Here is a 24,873-nt window from a genome sequence, read left to right on the forward strand (position 1 = left end):
TCACAAGTCCCTGGTACTTATGATTAAACTTTTATAATAAACAACAATGTATTCTGTCATAAGGCCACACCAATTTAATTTATTGGTTAACGGATTTTTCTAGAAAAATAAGGGAGCGGGCGGGCGAAAAAAATAAAAACAGGCCTAGGCATCCTATTATGGCCCAAAATGGTACATAGGAGTCATGAAGGCAACTCACCAGGCTGGTTCAAAATTTAAACGATGAATTTTGAACTTTTAATGATACAATTGCATTGAAAGATGGAATAACTGTAACAACAAACTAGGATGAAAAGGACTGTTTTCAACTGTTCAGGACAAAATATGAGCATTTTGCAGTTGATTCTGAATTTTTATTCTTATTTGCAAATCAGAAAAAATGAAGCAGGCGAATCTGTTAACCAAGAAATTAAATTGGTGTGGCCTAAACACATATTCTGGTAATTGTCACAAAAGGTGTATTGAATGAATGGATTGAACAGTGGTCATGAATTATATACAGAAGTTCATTCCTTTTTCAGGAATGGATCCTTCGTGCATCAGAACTCTGCAGGTAGCGGGCGATGGCGTTGATAATGACTGCGATCAGTTGATTGATGAGGAGATCCCAAACGGGATAGATGATGACGGTGATGGGTGGACAGATGAGGATGTGCCAGCTGTTGACATCGGTCAGTACACGTAGACATAATTTCTTTTAGAAATACAAATGGGGTCAATGTCATAAGCCTTCACTATACAACAACAGCAAGATTATGTTTTATAAGATATGGCTTAAAGTACATGTAGTCATTAATGCAGATGATTACTCTTGAAAAACTGCAAAGGAACAATGATTAGAAACTTAAGCTATTCCTGACATTCCAATGGGGTCTGTCCTTGGTGCTGAAAGAGCTGCTTGTGCCGACATTTTTATTGCTTTTATTTGGTGTCTTTACCCCATGATGTTGCAAAAAACGACCTACCTAGCTGCCTATATAGCTAACTACTGGAAGAATCTTATAAGGATGAGCACGTCGGCAGAACGTACTGCGCCTTCCCAGAACCCCGTATTTTCGCGTTTTCCGTTGGGTTTTTGGTCAACGTTGCATCAGAATTTTGCCTGTTGCAGAGGATATTCTTTCTGACACAACATTTGGAAACTACTGTCGAAATGCCAACCTTATATGAGCGAATACAACCTTGCGGCCCGGGTATGATATAAAACCTTATATGAGACATTTTGCTGAAATGCTATGTACAATACATTACGGGTTTTCGCGCAGGTGCAGTACGTTCTGCCGACGTGCTATAAGGATGTGATTTGACTGTGGAAAATTCCTCTTATTGTCATGCACATAGCCTGTGAGGAACCAGGTGAACCAATAGGGATGGAGTCAGGATTCATACCAGACGAAAGTATCACTGCTTCCACCGAGTATTCATATTATTTGAGGGCTTCTGAAGCAAGGCTGCAAGGCAGCTCTTCCTGGGCAAGCGGACCATTGGATCTCAGTCAATGGCTACAGGTGGGGTATAGGAGACATCTCTGTTAATTGGAGTAAATAGCCACAAACTTACCTAGCATTATTTTGAACTTTCTTAAGTAACAGAGTTATTTTTGTCCATCATTTATCAATATGATTCCATTAAATTACAGAATGGGAGTTGCTTGAAAAATTCCTGCTTTGTCATATATATAAATGACAGTATATATATATATACAGTCTCATTAACACTTGATAATATTTTGACAGGTTGACTTGGGTTGGATGCACCCCATCAGTGGTGTCATCACACAGGGCCGGCCTGATCGTGATCAATGGGTCACATCATACAAGCTGCAACACAGCATCTTTGGGGATCAGTTTACCACAATTGTAGACCTGTTTACTGGCTTAGACAAGGTAAGTTAATTCATCTATATCTGCTCCATATAACCTCCAGATATGGTTAATGACTTTTTATATGTACCTTCATTATCCTGTTTATATTATTTAGAGAACAACTTGTTATGTTTTCCTGTGCAGAAGGAAAACATATTCTTTTTGCTCAGTTTCTTTGTCTTCTCCAAACAAATAAAGTCAATGACCTGGGCCAGACGTCTGTCACCATGGTAACTAGTGCTGTAGCAACACCCTGTTGGTTTACATTTTGTAGCAGGACAGAGCTGGAGGGACTGCTCACCATATACACAGTACTCTAGTATTATATATGATTGTGTTTGAGTAATAAACAGATCAGTAGTTTGGTAAGCTAGAACAAGTGAAGGTAAACATTGTGCATTTGCTTTGCAAATGTTACCTTTCTACTTTCTAGTTTATTTTGTAGCTATAACTTGAGTGCGTATGCTGGTTGATAACACCACAGTGTGTTTCTATGCAGACAGGTATACATTGTATAGCTATAGTTTTAGTCAACTACTTTTCATAGTAGATACTATTGTATAATAATATAATCTGTTTTAATACTGTTGTATGTTTATGATTTGCAATTAGCCTCCGGGCACGAATTTGCAATAAAACTTCTATTGTACTCTCTAATATGATAATTCATACTTCAAATTTCCAGGTGTTCACAGCAAACAGTGACAGAGATACAGAGGTAACAAACCTCCTAGATGAGCCAATCATCACACGGTTTGTGCGCTTCTGGCCGCAGACATGGTTCAATTGGATAAGTATGAGGGTGGAAATCCTTCGCTGTTGGAGTGAGTACAAATAAAACATTATGTCTGTACCAACACCAGCTACAGTATAACAAGTCAGTAGTGTATAAGGCCACACCGACTTAATTTTATGGATGACATCCGCGCGTGCATTGATTTTCACGTCCTCCGATGCTCTGGCCTAGCTCTAGGCTTGGTAGTTAGCGACAATACTGGGAGCCAAGATGGTAACTCCAGAGGATGGTACCCAGGCTACTGAAGCTCTATGACTCAAGAACTCAGTACGATTCGTAAATTCCGCGAAAATTCCAGCATGTGCGGGCTTGTCGTATACATCACTATGTACTGCCGCAAATTCATAATGCCAGCTTTGTATTCCTGTGGTTTAGTAACATGTTTATTTTTGGACTGAATTTTTTTTTTTATTATTCGCTTGCGCGCACTATATATATGGGGTCTTCGGAGGATGTCATTCATAAAATTAAATCGGTGTGGCCTAATAACAACAATGATATTAAGGGTTGACCAGGACTGTGGGGGTGTGAAAGTTACTTGTACATGACATTGTATAATTTTATATTAATTACATTGTAGCAAATATACAGTGCAGTAAAATTATGGTTCAATGATAAGTTGCAGCGGGAAGAATACAGCACAACTCAACATAAACAAATAAGCTGGATACTAAATGTTTAGATACAAATCACGTTAAGTATAACATAAACATAACATGCCATACCACAGTAATACACATAATACATGTGTATACAGTATAATTGTACATGTACATGTATGACAGGACATGACTAGATTTGAGCCAAACTCAGTATGATACCTCTCTCAGCACTAGAGATTGTGTTGCATTAGCTGTGATATGAAATGCATAGAGACACAAGTTTAATTGTGCACAAAGAGGACATTACAATCTTTACCTGTGACCTACATTTCAGAAACAGCCAACCTCCGATGCCCCCCTGAGTATGAGTTATTCCACTCAGTTTGCTACAAGGCTTTTGGTGAACAGCTGACTTTTGCTGAAGCAGAGAGACTTTGCGAGGACAACGACGCGCTCCTTGCCATGCCACATGACACTGAGACGGATCAATTCTTGATCGGGTACATTTATCTGACATTCAATAGTAAACAGTGCTTTGTTTGGAAATATGATATCACAGCATGGTGTCATCATATATGACTAATATATACAATCATGCATGGTATTCCACAATGATCATGTAAGGCCACACCAATTTAATTTGTTGCTTCTCGAATTTGCCCGCTTCATTTTTTTCTGATTTGCAAAAAAAAAAATTCAGAATCAACTGCAAAATATGCTGCCTCGTATTTTGCCCTGAACAGTTGAAAACAGTCCTTGTCTTCCTAGATGTTACAGTTATTCCATCTTTTAATGCAGTGGTATCATTAAAAGTTCAAAATTCATTGTTTAAATTTTGAACCAGCCTGGTGTGTTGACTTCATGGCTCCTATCGTACCATTTTGGGCCATAATAGGATGCCTAGGCCTGTTTTTTTTTGTCGCCCTGTCGCTCCTGATTTTTTTCTGAAAAAATCCGAGAAACAACAAATTAAATTGGTGTGGCCTAATCTATAAACTCCTTGACAACCTCAAGCAACCAATTATAACAAAACTAATCAGAGGACATTTAGTAATAGCTAGTAAGACTTACAAACTTCATGTTGTTTCCACAGCCTGAAAAATTCTGTGAATCCTAATTCCTTATTTTGGATTGGGCTGAGTGACCGTTCCGAGCCGGGATTGTTCAAGTGGAATGATGGTACAAGGTTACAGCCCAGTTCCACAAGATGGTCTCCAGGCGAACCTTCTCTCATACAGAGTCGTGAAAACTGTGTGCTGTACTTGAGTAGTTCTTCAAATTTATGGGCCAACAGACCTTGTGCAACACAGGTTGCCAGTTACATCTGTGAAGTACCAGGTATTTATATTATACATCTTTTCATATTCTTATCAGCCATTTTTTGTTTCAAATCAATTAATATATATAATAATTCTGTCTTCCTTATTGTAAAATTGTTGTGCTTTACAGTGCAATTTTGTCAAATGACCACTCTGGAGAGGTCTGCATTGCATGAATCTCAAATTTTTTTCTGTGGTTTTATCCAATCTGTGCTCATTTATTAAAACTGAGGTGCAAGTTAGAGAATTAATGAATATTAAACAATTATAGTAAGACTATTTTTCATCAAGTTATCATATTGTCCACAGCTCGCTGTCCATTTGTGCAAGTAAGTGGTCTGGCAGGGGACTGTGCCAGTAGAATGGGAACATACGTGCTCACCAACATGCTCTCTGCTGACCGCCCAGTCTACCAACACCTGACCAATGGTCAATTCATCTATGCCACTGATGACCCCCAACTCGCCCATCCTGTGGGATGGTACATTGGACCAGAAGTTGGTGCTTTACATGGTATGAAACAACTCAATTCAGTAATGTTACACAAACACCCAAATCAAAACCTGCCATTGTACATTATGCATGTCAAAGAACATATGTTACTGAATGTTTTACAGTATTCCTTCATTTTGTGTGATATTAAGGGATTGGTACTGACCTTTATGATATTTCCATCAAACAGAATGTATTCTTAGCACAATAACACAAGCCTAGAATTATAAATGTCAGGTCTTAATTGTTGTTATTATATTATATTATATTATATTATATTATATTATATTATATTATATTATATTATATTATATTATATTATATTATATCATATCATATCATATCATATTATATTATATTATATTATATTATATTATATTATATTATATTATATTATATTATATTATATTATTAATGTTATAATTGTATTGTGCATATGTAAGCAGCAGACCAAACTATTAAAAGGGTGGCCTGTATCGCACTTCGCTTACTGAAAATTTTTAGAAATGCCACTTTTCTGTAAATGGAACTATTTTTCTATCACTTCAAACAGTTTCAGTTTTAGCTGTAGTCACACATAAATATTTTGGATTACAATGATCATCAGTTACTGTTAGTATTGTTTGACTTTGTAAGTTATACCTTTCAGGCTGTCCAGCAGAATACACCCACACCCATGGAAGATGTCTTAGGATTTACAGGGAAGAAGCAACCTACTCCTCTGCCGTAGCAACCTGTGCTGCTGCCAGTGGTTTTGTCATGATGCCAAAAAATTCTGAGCTGAATGAAGTACTCGAAGCTCAAGTTTTTGACGAAAGTGAATCCTATTGGGTGGGACTGACAGACCCGGGGGAAGGCAGGCATTGGATCTGGACAGATGGTTCTGTGTTAGGGGATGGACACTTCCACGATTGGAAGTATCCATCGTACATAGATACAAGCAATTTCTTGGGAAAGGGGGAGAACTACTGTGCTGCAGCCGTGATTTACCATAAAAAGTCAGTCTGGGTGCCCACAAGCTGTGACAACAAGTTCAGATTCATCTGCCAAATCAGTAAGTGTTTAATTCAAAAATTTGATTATCCTTTAGCATACTTGAGATATTCTCTTTAGGTGTTGAATGGCATCATCCGTGTTGAGTTTTCTCAGCTAAAAGCTAAAGTTTGGTCAGATAAATTCTAGCTCTGTAGGAAGAACATTTCTAGGTCTATCATCTGTATAGAACTACCTGCTGAGAGAAGAAAAGAAGTCTGCGAATTCACAAATTTTTCCTCAAAATGTGTTTTGGAGAAAAGTAAATTAATAGCATTGTTTACCTAAGGTATCTGATCCTTGTGACTGTTTTTTATGCTTTGACAAGTTCAATGACAATTAGGTATATAGAACTTAGGCCACACCAATTTAATTTCTTGGTTAACGGATTTGCCCACTTGATTTTATTCTGATTTGCAAATAAAAATAAAAATTCAGAATCAACTGCAAAATGCTCATATTTTGCCTTGAACAATTCAAATCAGTCCTTTTCATCCTAGTTGTTACAGTTATTCCATCTTTCAATGCAATGGTATCATTAAAAGTTAAAAATTCATTGTTTAAATTTTGAACCAGCGTGGTGTGTTGACTTCATGGCTCCTATTGTACCATTTTGGACCATAATAGGATGCCTAGGCCTGTTTTTATTTTTTTATTTTTTTTTGCCCGTCCGCTCCATTATTTTTCTAGAAAAATCCGTTAACCAAGAAATTAAATTGGTGTGGCCTTACATCTTTTTGCAGGTATCCTTTATACCCGTGCAACAAGTGCCCACCCAGCAAAGAAAGTCTACTGGTACAGAAGGGTTAGCTTTACCAACATAATGGTGCCTCAGCTACAAGTGGACTGCATTGGTATGATCATCATAGTTTCAACCTCCACTGCTTGACGTTTAACATGGTTTTATAGTCTTGCAATGGTAAATCTAACATTAAATAGGTTTATAAGCAACAAAAGCTGACTAACAAAAAGTGTACCATCATTATCATAATCAAATACAAAATGTACAGTACGAGGGGTGTTCAAAAAGTTCTCGGCCTCACCTAGAAAATAAAGGTCAAACTCCTATTCTTTGGTATAACTGTATACTATGACGTCTTACATCACTGCACACAAAAATTCAAATTTTCATGTTCATTAATTAGCACGTGACGCCCGTGAAAATGGGGTGGGTGAGGGCAAATCACAAAATGGCCGCAACAGAAGCGTGTGCTGTGATCAAGTGTATCGATAAAAAAGGATGTCTCCTAAGGACATCCATGAAGACATGGTCAAGACACTTGGTGATGACTCCCCTTCGTATTCAACTATAAAGAACTGGGTTACTAGCCACAAGTGCGGCAAGGAGAGTACAAAAGATGAACATATGTCAGGATGCCACAAATCAGCACCACGGACAATCCAGTTGAGGCCATCCATCACACGGTAGTGAATGACAGATATGAGACTGGCCAACATGTAGCAGGTTCTTTGGCCTGTGTTATGACTCAGTTCACAATGTTTTGTCGAACATCCTGGGGATGAACAAACTGTCTGCATGGTGGATGCCTCAAATGTTTTCTGAACATCAGAAGTTAAACAGGCGGGACACTTCAAGGAACGAATTCAGTCCAATCCATGCAATTTCCTCAAAACATTTGTAACCCAGGATTAGCTGGGTTCACCACTTTCACCCCGAATCAAAACAGCAGAGCAAACAATCGATGAAGAATTTTTCCCGGCCCCCCAAGAAGTTTTAGCGAGTTTCATCCGTTGACAGGGGTTTTGCCTCTGTTTTCTGGGACAGTAAGGAAGTAATCATGATTGACTACCTGCGAAGGGGTTAAAGCATCAATGTGGAGTACTATTCAACAGAATTGCGACAGTTGAGGACAACAGTCAAAGAGAAAAGGAGAGGAAAGCACCGAGCTGGCGTGATGAAAATGCACCTGTCCACACAGCACAGGGGTCAGCGACAGCAGCAAACGAATTTGGGTTTGCAGTCTAACCCCACCCTTCCAATTCACCTGACCTAGCACTGTCGGACTTCTACCTGTTTCCTAAACTCAAGTTCCACTTATGTGGTCAACGTTTTGATGGTAATGATGACGTCATCTATGCGGTATAGGCCAATCTTGGGGGTCCAGATACAACTTTCTTCCTCAAGAGGAAAAGAAAGCTGGAACATCACTGGACCAAGTGCATTGCAGTTAGAGAGGACTATATTAAAAAATAGTGTAAGAAAAATTTTACTGGCCTGACGTTTTCTAGGTCAGGCCAAGAACTTTTTGAACACCCCTCGTACTCAAGCCAAAAAGCTTAGCACGTAAGCCTGCTGGGGGTTACTTTTCATTGCTTGTGATCTGGGTTTCCTTATATAAAGGCACTTAATAGATTTTTTAGAATTGTATAGAAAAGAAACAAAAAAATGTTTTCGGTTTGGTGTCCCTATCAATATAGCTTAATTATGATAAGATATGAATTTTACACTTTGCTGATATATTTCATAATGTATTATGATGTTATATAATATGTATATATATCTTGCTTATTTATATTGCTTGTTTTTTCAGTTGAAAAACCTCTAGGCTTGGTGGCAGAGGTAGCTCCGAATGTGGTTGCCTCCTCTGTGTGGTCTGATGCAGAATTTTGTCAGCCTCACAATAGTCACCTGTACTCTCCAAGTGGCTGGTGTTCTGGAGTCCTAGACAATAACCAGTGGTTGCAGGTGTGTGCTGTTTAAAAGAGTTCGCGACTTGTCTCTAAAGCCTTGTTCATATGAAACCACCCAAACCGCGATTCGGGTAACTCGCATACCTCACATCTAGTCCACGTGCCATATATTCCTTTCGAACCGTGCCCAATCACGATTCTCCGAAACTGCATTCATTGTTGTTTGATGAAAACACACAATGCAGCGTGTTATTAATCGCGATGCGGGAAAACTGCGGGAAAACCGAGTTGAAACCACCTCTAGAAGTGGTTTGGGATTGAGGCGCTTTCAATGTGATTTGGAGTGTTCAGATGGGGCCACTTGAAACCGGGGGAAACCACATGTAAAGCGCCTTCACTGACTTCACATGAACAGGGCCTAAGTTGTGTAATTAGTATTTCACAGGTGGACTACAGCACTAAATATTGATCAGAACATCATTTCTAATCAGACTTTGCCTTTGAAATCCCTTTTGACCTGAATTATAACATTTGCCCTTTTCTGGAGCACCCAAAAAGATCAAGAAATGTTCCTTTTTAAAAATGCATATTACTGCAGTCTGCTGTTATAAAAACTATAAACTTCAGATCTATAACTACAAGTATACTGTACTAAATATCATATATTGTTAAACACACTTGTAGCAAATGTGTATTAATACATTAATTTTCCATGGTTCAGAAAATTACTCTATCTTTGAAAATGATATAATATTTTTATCAAATAGCAGAATCGATACCAAATGAATTTGGCGCAAATTAACATTTCTGATCAAAGTGTTTCTAGCAAGTACCCAAAAGCAGTTACATGTACCTATTACAAAGGGGAGGTAACATGACAAGTTTGATGTGTTCAAGACTGTTTTCATGATTTTTTTTAGCTGGATCTTTGGTCAGAAACAGCTGTTAGTGGAGTCATCACCAGAGGTAGAGGGAACAGTACCCCGTATGAACGTGTGACATCATACAAGCTTCAGCACAGTGTCGATGGAAACACCTGGACGACTTATACTGATGGATACGGTGCAGAAAAGGTAGATCTAGAAAATCATACCTTGTTAGATATATTACTTTGTCAACCATATTTGCATTGTTTCACTGTTCAAGTGTTGGTGATACATGTAGGACAAATTCTAAAGTTACAAATCTCAGTGTTTAAAATAGCAGCTTTATCTATTCCCTCTTTTAAATGACATGATTTTTTAACCACATCTTTTTTGGAGAACAATATAACACTAATTTTTCTGTCATTTCAGATTTTCACAGATGACACGACATTGGAGGCAAATGTTGGGTTTCTTGAGGCACCAGTTTTTGCGAGGTACATCCGTATCTTACCACAGACGTGGAACAACCACATCAGCATGAGAGTGGATGTGCTGGGACTACTTCCTCAGGGTAAGCTGGAAGAAATTCTGCACATTATTTTTATTAAAGATGGAAGCTCGGGTACTTAAAACAATAATCTATTTAAATTTTTAAGGAGGAGGGGGTATTATGATTGAGGATCCTTCAGCATGTGGGTGTTTTCAGAGCAAATTTCAGCCAGCATTTACATGACTGTCTATATAACAGTTGCTCTCGTCTCCCTGGTCAGACTCAAGCAGGTGCTTGAATCTCATGTAATCTCAGACGAAATCTTTTCCTGAAGTATTTTGATTAGGCATTTGTACTTGAGTAAACTGTTCAGAGATAAAGTTGAGAAAAATGTGAATTGTGATGATTGTGATACCACTGAATATGGTGTTCCACAAGGCTACTTTATGATTATATTTTTAAATGTAGATATAAGCCAGAACAATGAAAAAGTTATACTCTTTTTATAACAATGTACAGATTGGTTCTCTCCTTGGTGCTGAAAAGTTTGAGGTGGGATGGGAACATCCTGAATCTTTGCATTTGCTACAGAAACAACCATTCAGATTTGTGAGGATCAACCAATGGAGGTTTCCTGCCCTGCAGAGATGACTCTGTCCATTGTGAATGCCAGCTTTGGTCAGCAAGCTCCATTCCCAGCTTGTTATGGTCCAACTAGCAACACAGATTGTCCTGCTACAGACATCCTGCCTACTGTGAGGAGCATGTGTGGGGGTGAACAACACTGCTCAGTGGCGGCTTATAATTACTATACTATCTTTGGGGATCCTTGTCCAGGGATGGGCAAATATTTCCAAATGACATACCAATGTGTCAAAGGTACGACTTTCATTTTTTTTTTTCCTAAAAAAATTGAGCCACAAGCAAATAATCTATTTCAGTTATTGGAAAAATTTGAATTTAGTTTCAACTTTTTGGTTTTGATGTTCAACAGTTTGCAACTAAAATGACGAAATCACAGAAAAAGAGTGATACAAAAAAAAAAGTAACAAAAACCTACTCCACTGGGAGACAGTATCTGTTACCAGGCAAAACACATCAATTTAGCCTATACTATAATGTGACAAAACTTGAGAAGAAGACTAGGCTGTTTTTCATACACATTAACTGAGGACATCCTTTTGCATACACACACCAGGTTGGAGTGACTGGTCACTGTGGTCTGACTGTACCATCTACTGTGGCAGCGTTGGTCAGCAGTCTCGTGTGCGTACATGCGAGGTCATGGGCCACTGCAAGGGGGAGGACATACAGACGCGAGACTGTGGGAACTATGCATGCGCTGGTTAGTGTTGACTTTGCACTTTGGTTCGACTATCTTGTTGCTAATCGCTATCAAAAGTCATTAATCCTTGTTTGGGTACCAGATACCAAAAGACCATTCCTTCAGCCTTGTATGAAAATGGTAGGTTCAACTAGAGCCATTGGAATGCGTGTATTCGTTTTAGTGGAATTGTTCATTCTTGGAAGTGATAAAGGGTAACATTGACAAGCATAACAGCTTATATCCTGGTGACTGTTAGAATAAGTTACTAACTAATATGGTATATAACATTGATTACAATGCACTGTACATGTAAGCATCATTAGTGCATGGGGAATTGACTGCAACACTTAGCCATTATCCCTTTCCTGACTCCATATCTACAGATAAACCCTATAATATTCCTTACCCAGGTACCAGTAACTTGGATACAAAGGCTTAACATGTACATGTTATATAAATGAAGCAGATGGGAGATTTTTTTAATCGTATCAAGACTTAGTAGACAATTCTAATAATGGAATTATTTAATAAACTAAAGGCTGGCAAGGGAGGCTTTCCTTCTTTGTGAGTGAACTACATGTACCACCTTGAGGTGACAATGATGACTTCTATACGACTAACCAATTGCTTTTTCTCCAAACTTTATTTCTGTTGGGTCCGTCTGGCAGAATGGGAGGAGTGGCGTCCATGGAATCCCTGTTCCATCACTTGTGGCGGTACCGGCATGAGGTCCCGAGGTCGATCCTGTGTAGGCAAGGGAAGCTGCGCTGGCCAATCATACGAGCGAGAGCAGTGTATTGGCGCAGACCTTTGTGGAGGTAATGCCTTGGACATTGCAAAACACCTTTCAGTGACACTTAGCCCCTGAAACATTCAGACATTTTGGCTTATGGTGCAAAGTTGGTAGAAAAGATGGTTATGGGTTTTATAATAAACATAGAAATCAAACTCATTGGTAATATGAGAACTGGCTTTACCTGAAATCTGACTAGTTCAAGAAGGCCTAAATCTTAACTTTTCTTCTTCCATGGTCCTGTAAGGAGCCCAGTTATGGTTAACTGCAGGAGGGGGTATGCACCATAGGTGGCATGGAGACCATGTTCTGTAACAATAATAAAATAGTATCTTTTTATCTCAATAGTTGAAGCTTTGAACTTTGAAAAGTGTTATTAACACTGTCAGAAATTAATTAACAAAAATACACATTGTGGTTTTCCTTTCGCCATATTGCTCTAAAAGAAGAGAATACAATGATCCATTAATTAAAATGATTTATAAGTTATTCTGTCTACTCATAGATACATGGCATGTATTTCTGTTGATGCTTAATGACAGCTTGTTGTTCCTTATATGACAGATGAAATGATGGGAGACTGTCGCTTTGAACAGGAGAACCTGTGTGGATACACCCAGGAGCGGGGAGATGATGCAGACATGCTTCGGCAGTACTATAATTCCTACCCATACACTCAAGGCAAGATATGGAACATTATTTTACATTTTTTAAGGAAATACTCGTGTACAATATATGTATGGTCTCAGAATAAGGTTCAACTTCATTGGATACAACCTGAAGTTAGGAAGCTGCTTTTAGAATTCTTTTGATTAATAATGATAGAGGCAGCCACAAATCTAATTTTTACACTATGATGTCAGGCTAGTATCATACATTTAACAGCGAGCATATTATTATTGGAATGAGCAGAGCACTTTGGACTAATGCATCTGACCATTTACAGCTTAGAGGTACATATCCAATCTTTTGTCAAAAACTTCTCTGTTACATAGCGGATCATAATGACCCCCAGTGGGGGTCTTCACGCTTCGTTAAAAATTGAAAAATCTCAATATTTTAGACGAAATCTTGAGATCTTATGAGACAATATGGAGATTTTTTATGACAATCTCCAGATCTTTCAGAAAATCTTAAGATGAAAAGAAAAGGTCTCAAGATCTTTCCAAATGTTTTCAAAGTATCTTGAGATTTTTCCATAGCTTCTCGAGATGCTTTAAGAAATATCAAGATTTTTAAAGCAATCTTGAAAAAACGTGAGATTTTTCAAACAATCTTGATATTTTTTAAAGCATCTCGAGATGCTATGGAAAAATCTCAAGATACTTTGAAAACATTTGGAAAGATCTTGAGACCTTTTGTTTTCATCTCAAGATTTTCTGAAAGATCTGGAGATTGTCATGAACAATCTCAAGATTGTCTCATAAGATCTCAAGATTTCGTCTAAAATATTGAGATCTTTAGAATGAATCTTGAGATTTTTCAATGTTTAACGAAGCGTGAAGACCCCCACTGGGGGTCATTATGATCCGCTATGTAACAGAGAAGTTTGTGACAAAAGATTGGATATGTACCTCTAAGCTATGAACGGTTAGAGGCATTAGTCCAAAGTGCTCTGCTCATTCCAATAATAATCTGCTCGGTGTTATTTAGATTGTGGTGTCTGTCATGTAGCCTGGGTGCCATCCAATTTGTAACAGCAATCCTGACCAAACAAAAATCGGAGTTGCAGTTACAAAATGAATTGCACCAAGGCTAGGTATCTTGGTGGTTGTGGATGAAAAAGTTGTAGCAACATGATGGAACTGCAGGTGCATTTAGCTTTGTCACAAATGTTTTTTTCAATCTTACAGGATATGTTGTATACCCCCCTGCACCTGATGTCATGGCTCAACTCACGTCACCTTTAGTATCATATCACTCGGTCAGGTGTCTCCAGTTTGAGTATCGCAGCATGAATGGGTACCACCAGTATGCAGATAGCTATAGTGTGACAGTCTACATAAGGTGAGATGATAATGGCTTTATTTAACAGTGCACACCCCAGTTCTTGCGCGACCGGGGTCCGTGATAGTCGTGATAGTTGTAAAAAAGTGACGAAAGGGTTTTGAGGGTCCAAGTTTGAGGTGACATTTCTCATAAAATGCCACGAAGTGTCATTAAACATTAACATGGCTGAAGAGTGTAGGAAGTGGTGTTTTTGGGGTGAAAATTTCTTTTGGCTCCGAACCTTACTTCCGGGTATCCTTGCGCGCCAAGTGTAATCCGCCCGTTTGACCTAGATTTCGCTCTGTGCCCTCGTAGGGGTGCATTTGCAACCCCTCGCGCCGTGGACTGTTTAGAAAATTACAGTACTAGAATTTTCTTTATAATTTACTCGAGTATAGTCAAGGCTTGGGTCTTTCTGCCAGCATCAGTCATTTCTGCCGGAAAATTTTTTTCTATGGGATTATCCTACGCAAAAATTCGCAATTTTGGGCATTAATTTTGGAGTGAAAAAAATGTTTTTTTCCGTTGATTTTACCAAACTTAAAAAGGTTGAAGAAACCAAACTCAGCTGGTCTTGCAGCTGAAGAGATATCCTTTCGTCCAATATACAGTTATTCTCATTCCGAATTATTCCACGCCAGATACGGTCGCTAGATTTGAGGGTGTACAGCCTCCAATAGAGACGCCAAATAAACTGGGGTGTGCCCCCTAAAGATTTCTTGAACCTATTCATGAAAAAAAAGCTCTCTGTATAAACTTTTGTTGTTGATTGAAATAGGTCTATACTTACCGGTGCTTTTGAGCATAAAGCAAATGCGTAACTGCAGTCTTTCTATGATATGAAGACACATCCAAGGAAACTAGATTCGTCCTATTTCATTGCAACTGTTTGCTCTTTGTCTTCTTTGCAGCAGTAAAGGTGAACTCATTCTTAAAGTGGGGAATGAAAGACAATTTTTGGCTCAACTGTTATAGCATGAAGCTTTTGTCTCGTACAACATTAAACAACACAAATGGCCTTCATCACTAGTTTGAGAGTTTTGTTTATTTTCAAGGTTTCTCAGCATATCGGCTTTTCATCTTTTGAGAAAAGTCGTTTGATAATTTTTTTTTGGATGACAGGTTTGGTGGAAGTACAGATCGCCAGTATGCTCTGTGGAAGACATCTGCTCCCATAGCACAAAACATGTGGTCCAAGGCCACTGTTGATATTAGTGTACTGCAACACTTTGTGGTAAGTAAGACTACATGTAATTATCTGAAGGAAGAATGTGTGGAAACATAATTGAATACTGAGTGCTGAAAATTGTCTCATTGATTGTCTCTTATCACTTTTTTTGTCCAATGTAAGCTCATTAATTGAGCATTTGAAGGATACATTATATACATGTATTAAAAATGCTTTCTTTGTAGGAGCTCATGTAACTTATTAAGGAATCACAAAATTGTCTTTCTTGTGTCTCAAACAGCAGATTATATATGTAAACAATGTTGAACTTTATTACTGCATACTGCATTCAAATGGTTTTATGTAGCATGTTCTTGCACTGATTGACATTTGTATGATTCTTATTTCCCATCTGTAGGTTATGTTTGAAATATTTGGCAAGGTTATGTTGGACAATGTAAAGTTCTCCAGCGGCATATGCAGTGGTAAGTATGTTGATACGTGCATCGTGATAGACACAGCTTCTATGATGTCCTGTAACTTGATATACAATACATAATGCATTACTTCTATTGGATATGCACATTGTCTTTCATTCAAGTTTATGAATAACATTTTGTAAAGTTTAAGATATGTTACACATATGTTCTGGCCTGGGGTCAATTATTTTCAAGAAATGGAACGGTTACAGAAGATGGTGTGTCACTCCTTATCTAAGATTCATGAAATATGATTTTTTTTTTACTTTTCTATAACCCCTAGGAAACTGTAGCACACGTGACTACTCCTTTTCATGTCCGGTTGCTTCTGACTGGAGTTTTGCCTCAGATGAGATGTGTGCACCACCTAGCAGTTACACAGGGAGCTGCAGCGCCACTAACCTACATGCACTCACAGCTCTGGAGAAGAAGAATTGGGAAGACATGTGTGGAGTAAGATGGCCATGTGCAGGTATATGACTAAGAATTTGCTAAGATGTATAAAACTACTCAAAATGCAGCTGTGAAAGCATACTTTTCATGTTCACAATGTTGAAGAAATTTTTTTAACTTCACCTCTTTATAGCATGAAAAGCAACAATTGTTGATTGCTAATGACAGAATGTTTTTTCAGATAATTGCCATGTATGTGGCCACACACAGAATATCACAGAGCCATCTGGGTGTTTGCTGAGCCCAAATTATCCTTACAACTATTTCCAGGTGAGCACATACTATACATTGTAGTGTTGAGAGTCATATCACTTGAAACAAATTTTCTCTCTGTGTCCTAGAAAACATCTCTTCATAAAGTTTTCATGATTCTCCAAAAGAATCACAATAGATATAACAATTTGTAATTTTGAAATCTTTTGTCAAACAGGAAACACTGTGTTCCTGGAAGATCATTGTTGAGAAGGGCAAGATTGTGAGTCTTTCAGTCACATCCATATCCCTGGAGGAACACCCCGACTGCATCAAAGACGCCCTCACATTTTACGATGGAGAAGGAGATGATGCGCCTGTCTTGCATCGGCTGTGCGGCAGTGCTACTCCCAGGACCTTCTACTCCACAGGAAATGCTGTGTTTGTCAAGTTTCAGTCCAACTTCAATCAACAATATGAAGGCTTTGTGGTTACTTACTCCAGTAGGCAGCCCCATCGTAAGTGAAAAACTTTCCTCACCCATCAGTATATAGTAGAGGGGATTCATTCCTCAAGCTACCGACATCTTGCACACGCAGTCGTCCGTCAGTAAGACATCTGGAGCCGCATAGTTCCCGTTTAGAACTTTTATTCAGCCTGTCACACGACCGGTTTCGCCTGTGTGGCTTCTTCAAGTGTACAGAGGCTGATGACACAAGTGCATGAAGTTCTCACTTATATACCTTTCCAGTGCATGGTGCCCTTGTGTGACAGGCTGAATAAAAGTTCTAAACGGGAACTATGCGGCTCCAGGTGTCTTACTGAGGGACGACTGCGCGTGCAAGATGTCGGTAGCTTGAGGAATGAATCCCCTCTACTATATACTTTCCTCACCCATCATTTACTTTCAAGGGGCCCAGAACTACTTGTTTTCACCCTTTCATGAAGATAGATAATAGCATTTTGAGCATCTCTCCTTGGTGCTGAAATGAAAGCTGTTAATGATGTTGACCTTTCCACAACTACGACATAAAGATTGCAGAAAATAAAAAGAAGTGTGTAGAAAATGTATTTAGCTTTCTGCCTTCAGGTATCACTATCACTATCTTCAGAGAGATTAAACTTAGGCTTCTGATAGATTGCTGATTAGCTATTACCTTGCCATTGGCAGAAGCTAGTAGTTTTATGTTGCAGGTTTATATTAAATGTCTTGCAATGACATCTATACGAAGGTAACAAAAAATGCAAAATTATTACATGTACCTTGTAATCAATACAAAGGCAAGAATGACACCCTTAGGCCACACCAATTTAATTTGTTGGTTCTCGGATTCGCCTCTTCATTTTTTCCTGATTTGAAAAAAAAAAAAAATTCAGAATCAACTGCAAAAGGCTCATATTTTGCCCTGAACAGTTGAAAACAGTCCTTTTCTTCCTAGTCGTTACAGTTATTCAGTCATTAGAAGTTCAAAATTCATTTTTTTAAATTTTGAACCAGCCTTTTTTGTTGACTTCATACCTCCTATCGTAGCATTTGGGGCTATAATAGGATGCCTAGATCTGTTTTTATTTTTTTTATTTTTTTTTCGCCCTGTCGCTTCATATTTTTCCTGAAAAAATCCGAGAACCAACAAATTAAATTGGTGTGGCCTTAGAAACAGTTTTTGGATATATTTCTTGAGATGACAAATTAGGTATTGATTTGTAACTGGATGGTTCCCAATTTATGTTATTTCTTTGTTATTAGATAAAAAACAGTTTTTTGTGCATTTTAAAGTAATATGACTGTAATTGTGGAATACACCTAACTTCTTAAGTTGTCAAGTACAGCTCCAAAACCTTTTCAAAGTTGTGCCAGTCCTCTTAACAGCTTTCCTCTATCAAACAGGATGCTGGGGTAGACTGATTGGTGTAAGTTGGATGGATCTGAGAGATCCAACAATCACAACATCTGACAAATTTAGCTTGTACTTTGGGGAGAATCACTCAGAAGAAAGCTGTCAGGAAGCCTGTAAACAGGAAGAAAGCTGCCAGGGTTATTCTCTAAACCTGACCAGTAATGGCTGCTATGGACTGCTGAATACAGATGACAAGAGGCACTACCGTTTTGATGTTGAGCAAGACCATGTCATCAGTGGATTCAAACAACCCTGTGATGGTAAGGAGTCAAGTGAAACTGTAACTCTTAGTGTGGGCAGCATCCATGCAGACACACATACATTGATTTTTATCAGTAGAGAGTGGAAGGGGATTTTCAAGAGCATGTTATTGCACGGCATTACATTGTATGTGTTTCAGTGGAAGAGAGCTTCAAGGCCCTATTTTCTCACTAATTCACATTGTATTATCTTGTGAGATTATACAATTCCGTGCACAATGTCCACTTCTTGTCAGCATAGATTCTACAGATGAAAAAATAACATGACTCTAAAATAGAACAATGAAGACACTATATTAATGATGATGTTCTGAGCTTTGCATCCAAATTTGATTTTATTTCAGAAATCTAGTCCAGAACTTTAATGCATTCACGTCAATGTGTCACATTCAAACAAAGTGTTTGTTGTGTGTATGATTATTTTTGACTCATATATATATTGTAATATTGTAGTCTGGATATGATTCAGTCTGTTCTGATGTTTCCAGTGCAATATGACAAGTACACAGACAAGAGTGCCATGTTTGGCTTGGTCTCTGTTGGAGGAACTGACAACAGGCCGGACACAGTCTTCTTAGGAGAATTCCAAAGTGAAGCAGCCTGCGAGTATGCCTGTTCTTTAGAGAACTCCTGTCAGGTAAGATGGTCAGTCGAACCGCAGGTCACCGTAGAACGTGTTATTCTCTAAGATACGGCGTTTGCCGGGTCACGATTTGACCCCGTTGCATGGGTGTAAACAACTGCCAATAGTGCAGCAAAAAGACCTCAGACCTACACAATGTTTACATTTTTTCACATCTACAGGATTTGCCCAGTACAACCATGTAGATATTTCGTGTATTGCAAAATGACAGCGAGCGCTACGGCCTTCCAAAAATTAGCAATGTTTGGTCAGTTTGTTTGTGCTCGTCTTTTTTACAATTTAACTGGATCCCGTTGGCTAATACCACATTGTGATAGCCCACTTCTTTACCTTTACATTGATACCAATGACCCCTGGTAAATTTTATGGCAAACGGGTTTGCCCCCCAAAAAACTGTGACGATGCGCATATCGCGGTGGTCAAATTTTAGCCCAGTTGTAAGCTACTGACACACACCATCCTGAGTTTCCGCTACATTTTGATACATTTTGCGTAATGTCATAAAATTCGTTTCTTGGTATGAGAAACTGTTTGAATGTGGCTACCACATGCAATATAATACGTGATATGATAACATTCAATTATATACAAAAAGGGGAATTTAATACAAGGTTCTGACCATTCAAAAATCGTCAAATTTGAAGTCAATCGGTTTCGAACTCCTGCGTTCGATCCATGGAACCAAGGCAGCGCGTTCCATTTTTCGCGCCGCCAACAATGTTGCAACTTTCAACCGCTGTTTGCGAAAGTTCATAAAAAGAAGGAATCAAGTTTTTTCATCACAAACAGACTTTCTGAAACCCATTCCAAGTAAGACTTATATCATGAAGACGGTAGAGAAAGTGGGATTCTTGTGCAACTATACAAATGTCAGTACATATGCCCGATGTTTGTATATTTACAGTAACAGGTCATAGTGTCCGATTTCTCCTTCAAAAATTAGGTCATGAAAAATCAACCTGTTGTTGTATTTGTTCATGCCCAAATTCCTTCTCTTCTGTTTTCACCCGTAAAGTGGGTATCGTTTTGAAGCTTACTATTTGGTTGATATTCTTTCACTTTCATTTTTGTTCTATATAACTTTTAACAGAACATTTTAGAAGGCAAAGAAACTGTAAAGAAATTACACTTTTTCTCAAGGTCGAGCTGCAATACACATTGTGCAACTTCAAAACTAAGTACACGGGTGTCAAGCCAACATAACTATATTTCAGCCACATCTTACATTCCAGGTGTATTGGTTAGAACTAGTTACAAAAGCTTGCGATTCGAACAAAAATCGTTGAGAATTCGACTAAATGAGCCCAACTTACTATCGGTTATTATATTGTAACAACTACAGGATCCCAAAAGAAACAACACACGATAGATGAGGGAGGGTCTATACTTTATTAAACAATACACCAAATCGACGATGAAATAGGGCAAACGGGTTTGCCCCCCAAAAACGTTAACGTATGACAAGGAAACACTTACGCAAAGCGGAGTTACAAGCGAAACAGTAAACAGTAGCAAACTCTCGCGGATTCTCGCGGATCACATTACCTTGGAAAAGAAGCGCGAGATTTAAACGAGATCTTAGAGAGAGCTGCGCAGAACCGATGCGCATAGCGGTCTGCGGTTCGACTGTGGTGGTCATGATTTTGATGTATCAACTATTGAAGACTACAAAAGCATGAATTGTTCTTTATTCATAGAACTTTCAAAAGGAAGTGGGCTTACTCTCTTTCACTATGATGAAAAAATAATGATAGGAATTGCATGCAATGTTTTGCCTATAGTAATTCAAATAAAGTATTATCCAGTTTAATTTGCTATTAATAATTACACCATATTACATCCCCTAGCCCTTAGGACTGGCTTCTTGATCTGTTAACATTGTCTTTGCTTGTTCACCTCATTAGGCATATACATGGGTTACTAGAACCAACATGCCTGACCTGTTGCAAAAGTGCTACGGGAGAAATGTAGCCAATCCCACCTTACAGCAAACAAGAGGCAAATACACTGGCATCAAGAAGCAGCAATCATCAGGTAACTAAATCTCACCTACATGCCCTTATTTTGTTTGCCTTCAATTATTTTCTGGTGAATAACATGTACAATGTACTTCGGTATGATTATAAGTTGTTTGAATCCCGCAGAAAACTGACATTATATTTCCATGCAGTGATCCTTTTCTTATTTTCATGCTCCAGTAAGATTAGACATCTAGACTGAAATTTAGATTCAGGAATTACTTTAGGATTGACTTGTCTTTTACACCATCGAGAATGAGATATTGTTATGACCTAATTCAATGTTTGACAATGTAGTTGTCTCTTGTTCAACAGTGTTGACCAAGCCCACAGATCTCTATGTCCAGTCAGTCACGTCCAGCACAGTGGACATCTTACTGGTCACACAACACCAGGTCCGCATCTCCTGCGTCCCTACTTGTGACCGTGTAACAGTGGACAACATAAATGGAGTGACCTCTGCAACTTTTAGTGAACTGCAGCAAGCAACAAGTTATACCATGTATGTGCGAGCCTTTGAGACATTTGTTGAGAGTGAAGCAGCTGTAGTGACAGCATCCACCAGTAAGTATTTTTTCTTCATTTATGATAATACGTAATTTATGATGATATTTTTTATGAAATTTGTAATAATATTTTTCTATTAGTTTTATCTACTTTCTATCAGTAGCTCCCTTTGTTCTGTACATATTAATATTTCCATGTCTGTTTCATGCCTCTGTTATACCTGAAGTCATAAACAGAGTTATAAATATAGTCCATAAATCAGAGAAAATAATTTGCATAACCTTAAATCCTTTTACAGCTGAAAATTTGATGTTTTGATACAAAAGAGCCATCATTTTAGCTCCTTGTACATTGTAGAAGACATGTCTGTACAAGACATGTCTGATGACTTTTCTTTTGCATTGTCTTACAGTGTTTGCAGCTCCAAATGTCACACTCACAAAAAGTGCTTGGAACACTGTTAACATCAGATGGCAAAAGGAGGCCTTTGCATGGGAAGAGGCTGCCATTTCAATGAACATTAGCTGTATGCGGAAGAGACATGGGCATTTTGAGGTATTGACATGTAGATTTGCCCTAATACACTTTCGTTCCTATAATCCATGAATTATTGTCATGCCCAACTACCATATCTGCTTACGTAGGTCAATTTCTGTACACTTTATTTCATAAGCGAGAACATATCATCAATACATGAACATATTGTAACTCATATACTGTATAGATAGTAGTTTGTAGTAAGAAATGTAATAAGATAGTTTAGTTTTGTAGTATTGTTGTATTACTGCCACACATTGTACCATGTACAATTGTCCAGCAATAAAGTTCATTCATATTGAATCGGATATTGCTAATATCAATTATGTTTTTTTAACAAAATGTTAAAGATGTTCTAAAGAGATGTTACTGTTACATGTAATCTAGAAATATCACAATCCAGACAAATGTAGGTAGAGGAATACAATAATCATCATCTTGTTTTTCCATGACTTCAACAGAATGGGGAGGAATGTGGAGTACTACAGGCAAACAATGCTGAAGGTGAAGTAACAATGGATGGGCTGTTCCAAGGCATGGACTACACCTTCACTGTGGAGAGGAGAGCTGGAGATACTTTAAGAGGAGACACTGCAGAAGTATCATCTTATGTTGGTGAGATGTTTGGGCTTTAGGGGCTCAGCTTTTGTGTCCACCATTAACGTAGAGAGTAATACATCGAAAATACATTGTAAGAGAGTATGACTGAAATGTGTATGGTTTGCTGGTGAGCTTCTGGACTGGATGTGGGGAGGGGGGATTAGTTTAACACCAAGCCTCCAACTTGCAGGCAACTTAATTCCAGAGGGTTGCAGTTTAGTTTTCTGAATGCAATTCAAGTCTGTGGTCCATTGTTTACTGTACCTGTCAAAAAGACCTACAGGCTACCGGAGTTTTCTCAGAGCACTGAACCTGTTAAATATAAAACTCACTTACTCACTCACTCACTGTCCAGTTTATACAAAGTATACATAAAATCTTGTTATGACTTGGATGTAGGAGAATGGATAAGACTGAGTCAAGTTTCATCTCCATTTTTGCACATGCCTTCTGACAGGTCTCATTGCACCTACCAGTCTAACAGCAGTCACCATTGGAGCTCAGACAATCACTATAGGCTGGAGACTGGACAGTGATGAAGGGCCTGTTATTCCCACAGTGACAATACACTGTGTACCAGCTTGTGTGGTATGTAAACAAATCTTTCAATGACTTAGTAAAAACCCATCTATCCTGCATGGCCTTTCCCATGCCATACAAGAATTTTTCAAAGAGCTTTCAATTGACTGATATTAGCTTCACAGTTCATCTGTGTGGGTTGAAGCCATTCATTTCCAACACAGAAGAAAATTGACTAACTGTAATTTTTGACTGCATATTATCTTTGTCAAGGAATGCATCAGTCCCTTGTGACACCATCTACAGATTCTAAAGCAGTTAAGTTGAAAATGTGGAAAAATCCAATCCCTTTGTGTTGTAAATTATACATAAAATCTTGATAAAAATACCGGTGTTCTGAAATACTGGGTATTGTGTGATGTGGTACTGTAATTAATGAAGAGAGATTTTCCTATAACAGTTACTGCTTGTTCATAATATCACATTTTGCTTCCTGTTCTGTTCTAGGTAAAGCTTGTTAATGGGTCTACTGCAGAGCTGAGTGATCTGCAGGCTGGTACAGATTACATCATCCTGGTCTGGACAGAGTTCTCTGACCTACAGAGTGATGTAGTAACCATAACAGCAACAACATGTAAGTGAAGTGCTTTATCATTTAGTTCTTTGCAGTCTCTCCAATCAATCATTCAATCAACCAATCAATCAAACAATCAATCACTCAATCAATCAATCGAACCTCATCTACTTTTAACTATCCTACCCATGATACTAAATCACCATTTTACAGTGAAAATGGTGGTAAATTCTGCCCCTAGTTTTCTGGTAGTCATGCTATTTGCTTCCATATGGTCCTGTCCTTGGTACTGAATGCTGTCTACTGTTAGTAGTGCTGTATCTTGTACTTAACACAGAATTTCATTTATCCTAACCTGCCTAAAACATCTTCTGTGGTGCACATTCAGTCCTGCCCTTGGTGCTGAATGCCATCTGAACCTTGTACCTCACACAAAAATCCACTCATTCTAGCCTGCCTCTAGTGCCTCCTATCCTGCTTGTAGTACTTAATACCTTCCATATTGTCCTGTCCTTGGTGCTGAATACCTTCCATGTTGCCCTGTCCTTGGTGCTGAATACCTTCCATGTTGCCCTGTCCTTGGTGCTGAATACCTTCCATATTGCCCTGTCCTTGATGCTGAATACCTTCCATATTGTCCTGTCCTTGGTGCTGAATACCTTCCATATTGTCCTGTCCTTTGTGCTGAATACCTTCCATATTGTCCTGTCCTTGGTGCCGAATACCTTCCATATTGCCCTGTCCTTAGTCACGGCGGTCGGTTGCTAGGCTAAAAGTCGCATTACTAGGGAGGTATCGGGTT

The 24,873-nt window shown here is 38.5% G+C and overlaps 3 protein-coding genes across 3 annotated transcripts in view; all 3 read left to right on the top strand.

The window, feature by feature from the left end:
* The first annotated feature begins 523 nt into the window (after positions 1–523).
* Positions 524–6,442, top strand: LOC109479680. Its single transcript, XM_019781670.1, has 9 exons — positions 524–671; positions 1,342–1,508; positions 1,737–1,886; positions 2,551–2,689; positions 3,598–3,763; positions 4,357–4,601; positions 4,892–5,095; positions 5,724–6,128; positions 6,435–6,442. The coding sequence occupies exons 1-9, from the start codon at positions 524–526 to the stop codon at positions 6,440–6,442; spliced, it is 1,632 nt and encodes a 543-aa protein (XP_019637229.1).
* A 413-nt stretch (positions 6,443–6,855) lies between these two features.
* LOC109480019 lies at positions 6,856–17,041 on the top strand. Its single transcript, XM_019782156.1, has 14 exons — positions 6,856–6,960; positions 8,659–8,813; positions 9,679–9,831; positions 10,054–10,195; positions 10,706–10,993; positions 11,313–11,459; positions 12,110–12,259; positions 12,799–12,915; positions 14,088–14,241; positions 15,346–15,457; positions 15,810–15,876; positions 16,154–16,342; positions 16,505–16,593; positions 16,754–17,041. The coding sequence occupies exons 1-14, from the start codon at positions 6,930–6,932 to the stop codon at positions 17,039–17,041; spliced, it is 2,082 nt and encodes a 693-aa protein (XP_019637715.1). The 5' UTR covers positions 6,856–6,929.
* The window catches only part of LOC109479681 (fibronectin-like), a 9,450-nt gene continuing 1,535 nt past the window's right edge, over positions 16,959–24,873 (top strand). Inside the window, exons 1-9 of the mRNA XM_019781671.1 lie at positions 16,959–17,033; positions 18,404–18,673; positions 19,162–19,310; positions 21,221–21,350; positions 21,650–21,898; positions 22,254–22,396; positions 22,840–22,993; positions 23,436–23,566; positions 24,005–24,131. Coding sequence (XP_019637230.1) covers positions 18,436–18,673; positions 19,162–19,310; positions 21,221–21,350; positions 21,650–21,898; positions 22,254–22,396; positions 22,840–22,993; positions 23,436–23,566; positions 24,005–24,131 — 1,321 coding nt within the window. The 5' untranslated portion in view covers positions 16,959–17,033; positions 18,404–18,435. The remainder of the gene's footprint in view (positions 17,034–18,403; positions 18,674–19,161; positions 19,311–21,220; positions 21,351–21,649; positions 21,899–22,253; positions 22,397–22,839; positions 22,994–23,435; positions 23,567–24,004; positions 24,132–24,873) is intronic.

This window comes from Branchiostoma belcheri, unplaced genomic scaffold (genome assembly GCF_001625305.1).
Source record: "Branchiostoma belcheri isolate BF01 breed outbred unplaced genomic scaffold, Haploidv18h27 scaffold5, whole genome shotgun sequence".
In the NCBI taxonomy this organism is placed as follows: Eukaryota; Metazoa; Chordata; class Leptocardii; order Amphioxiformes; family Branchiostomatidae; genus Branchiostoma; species Branchiostoma belcheri.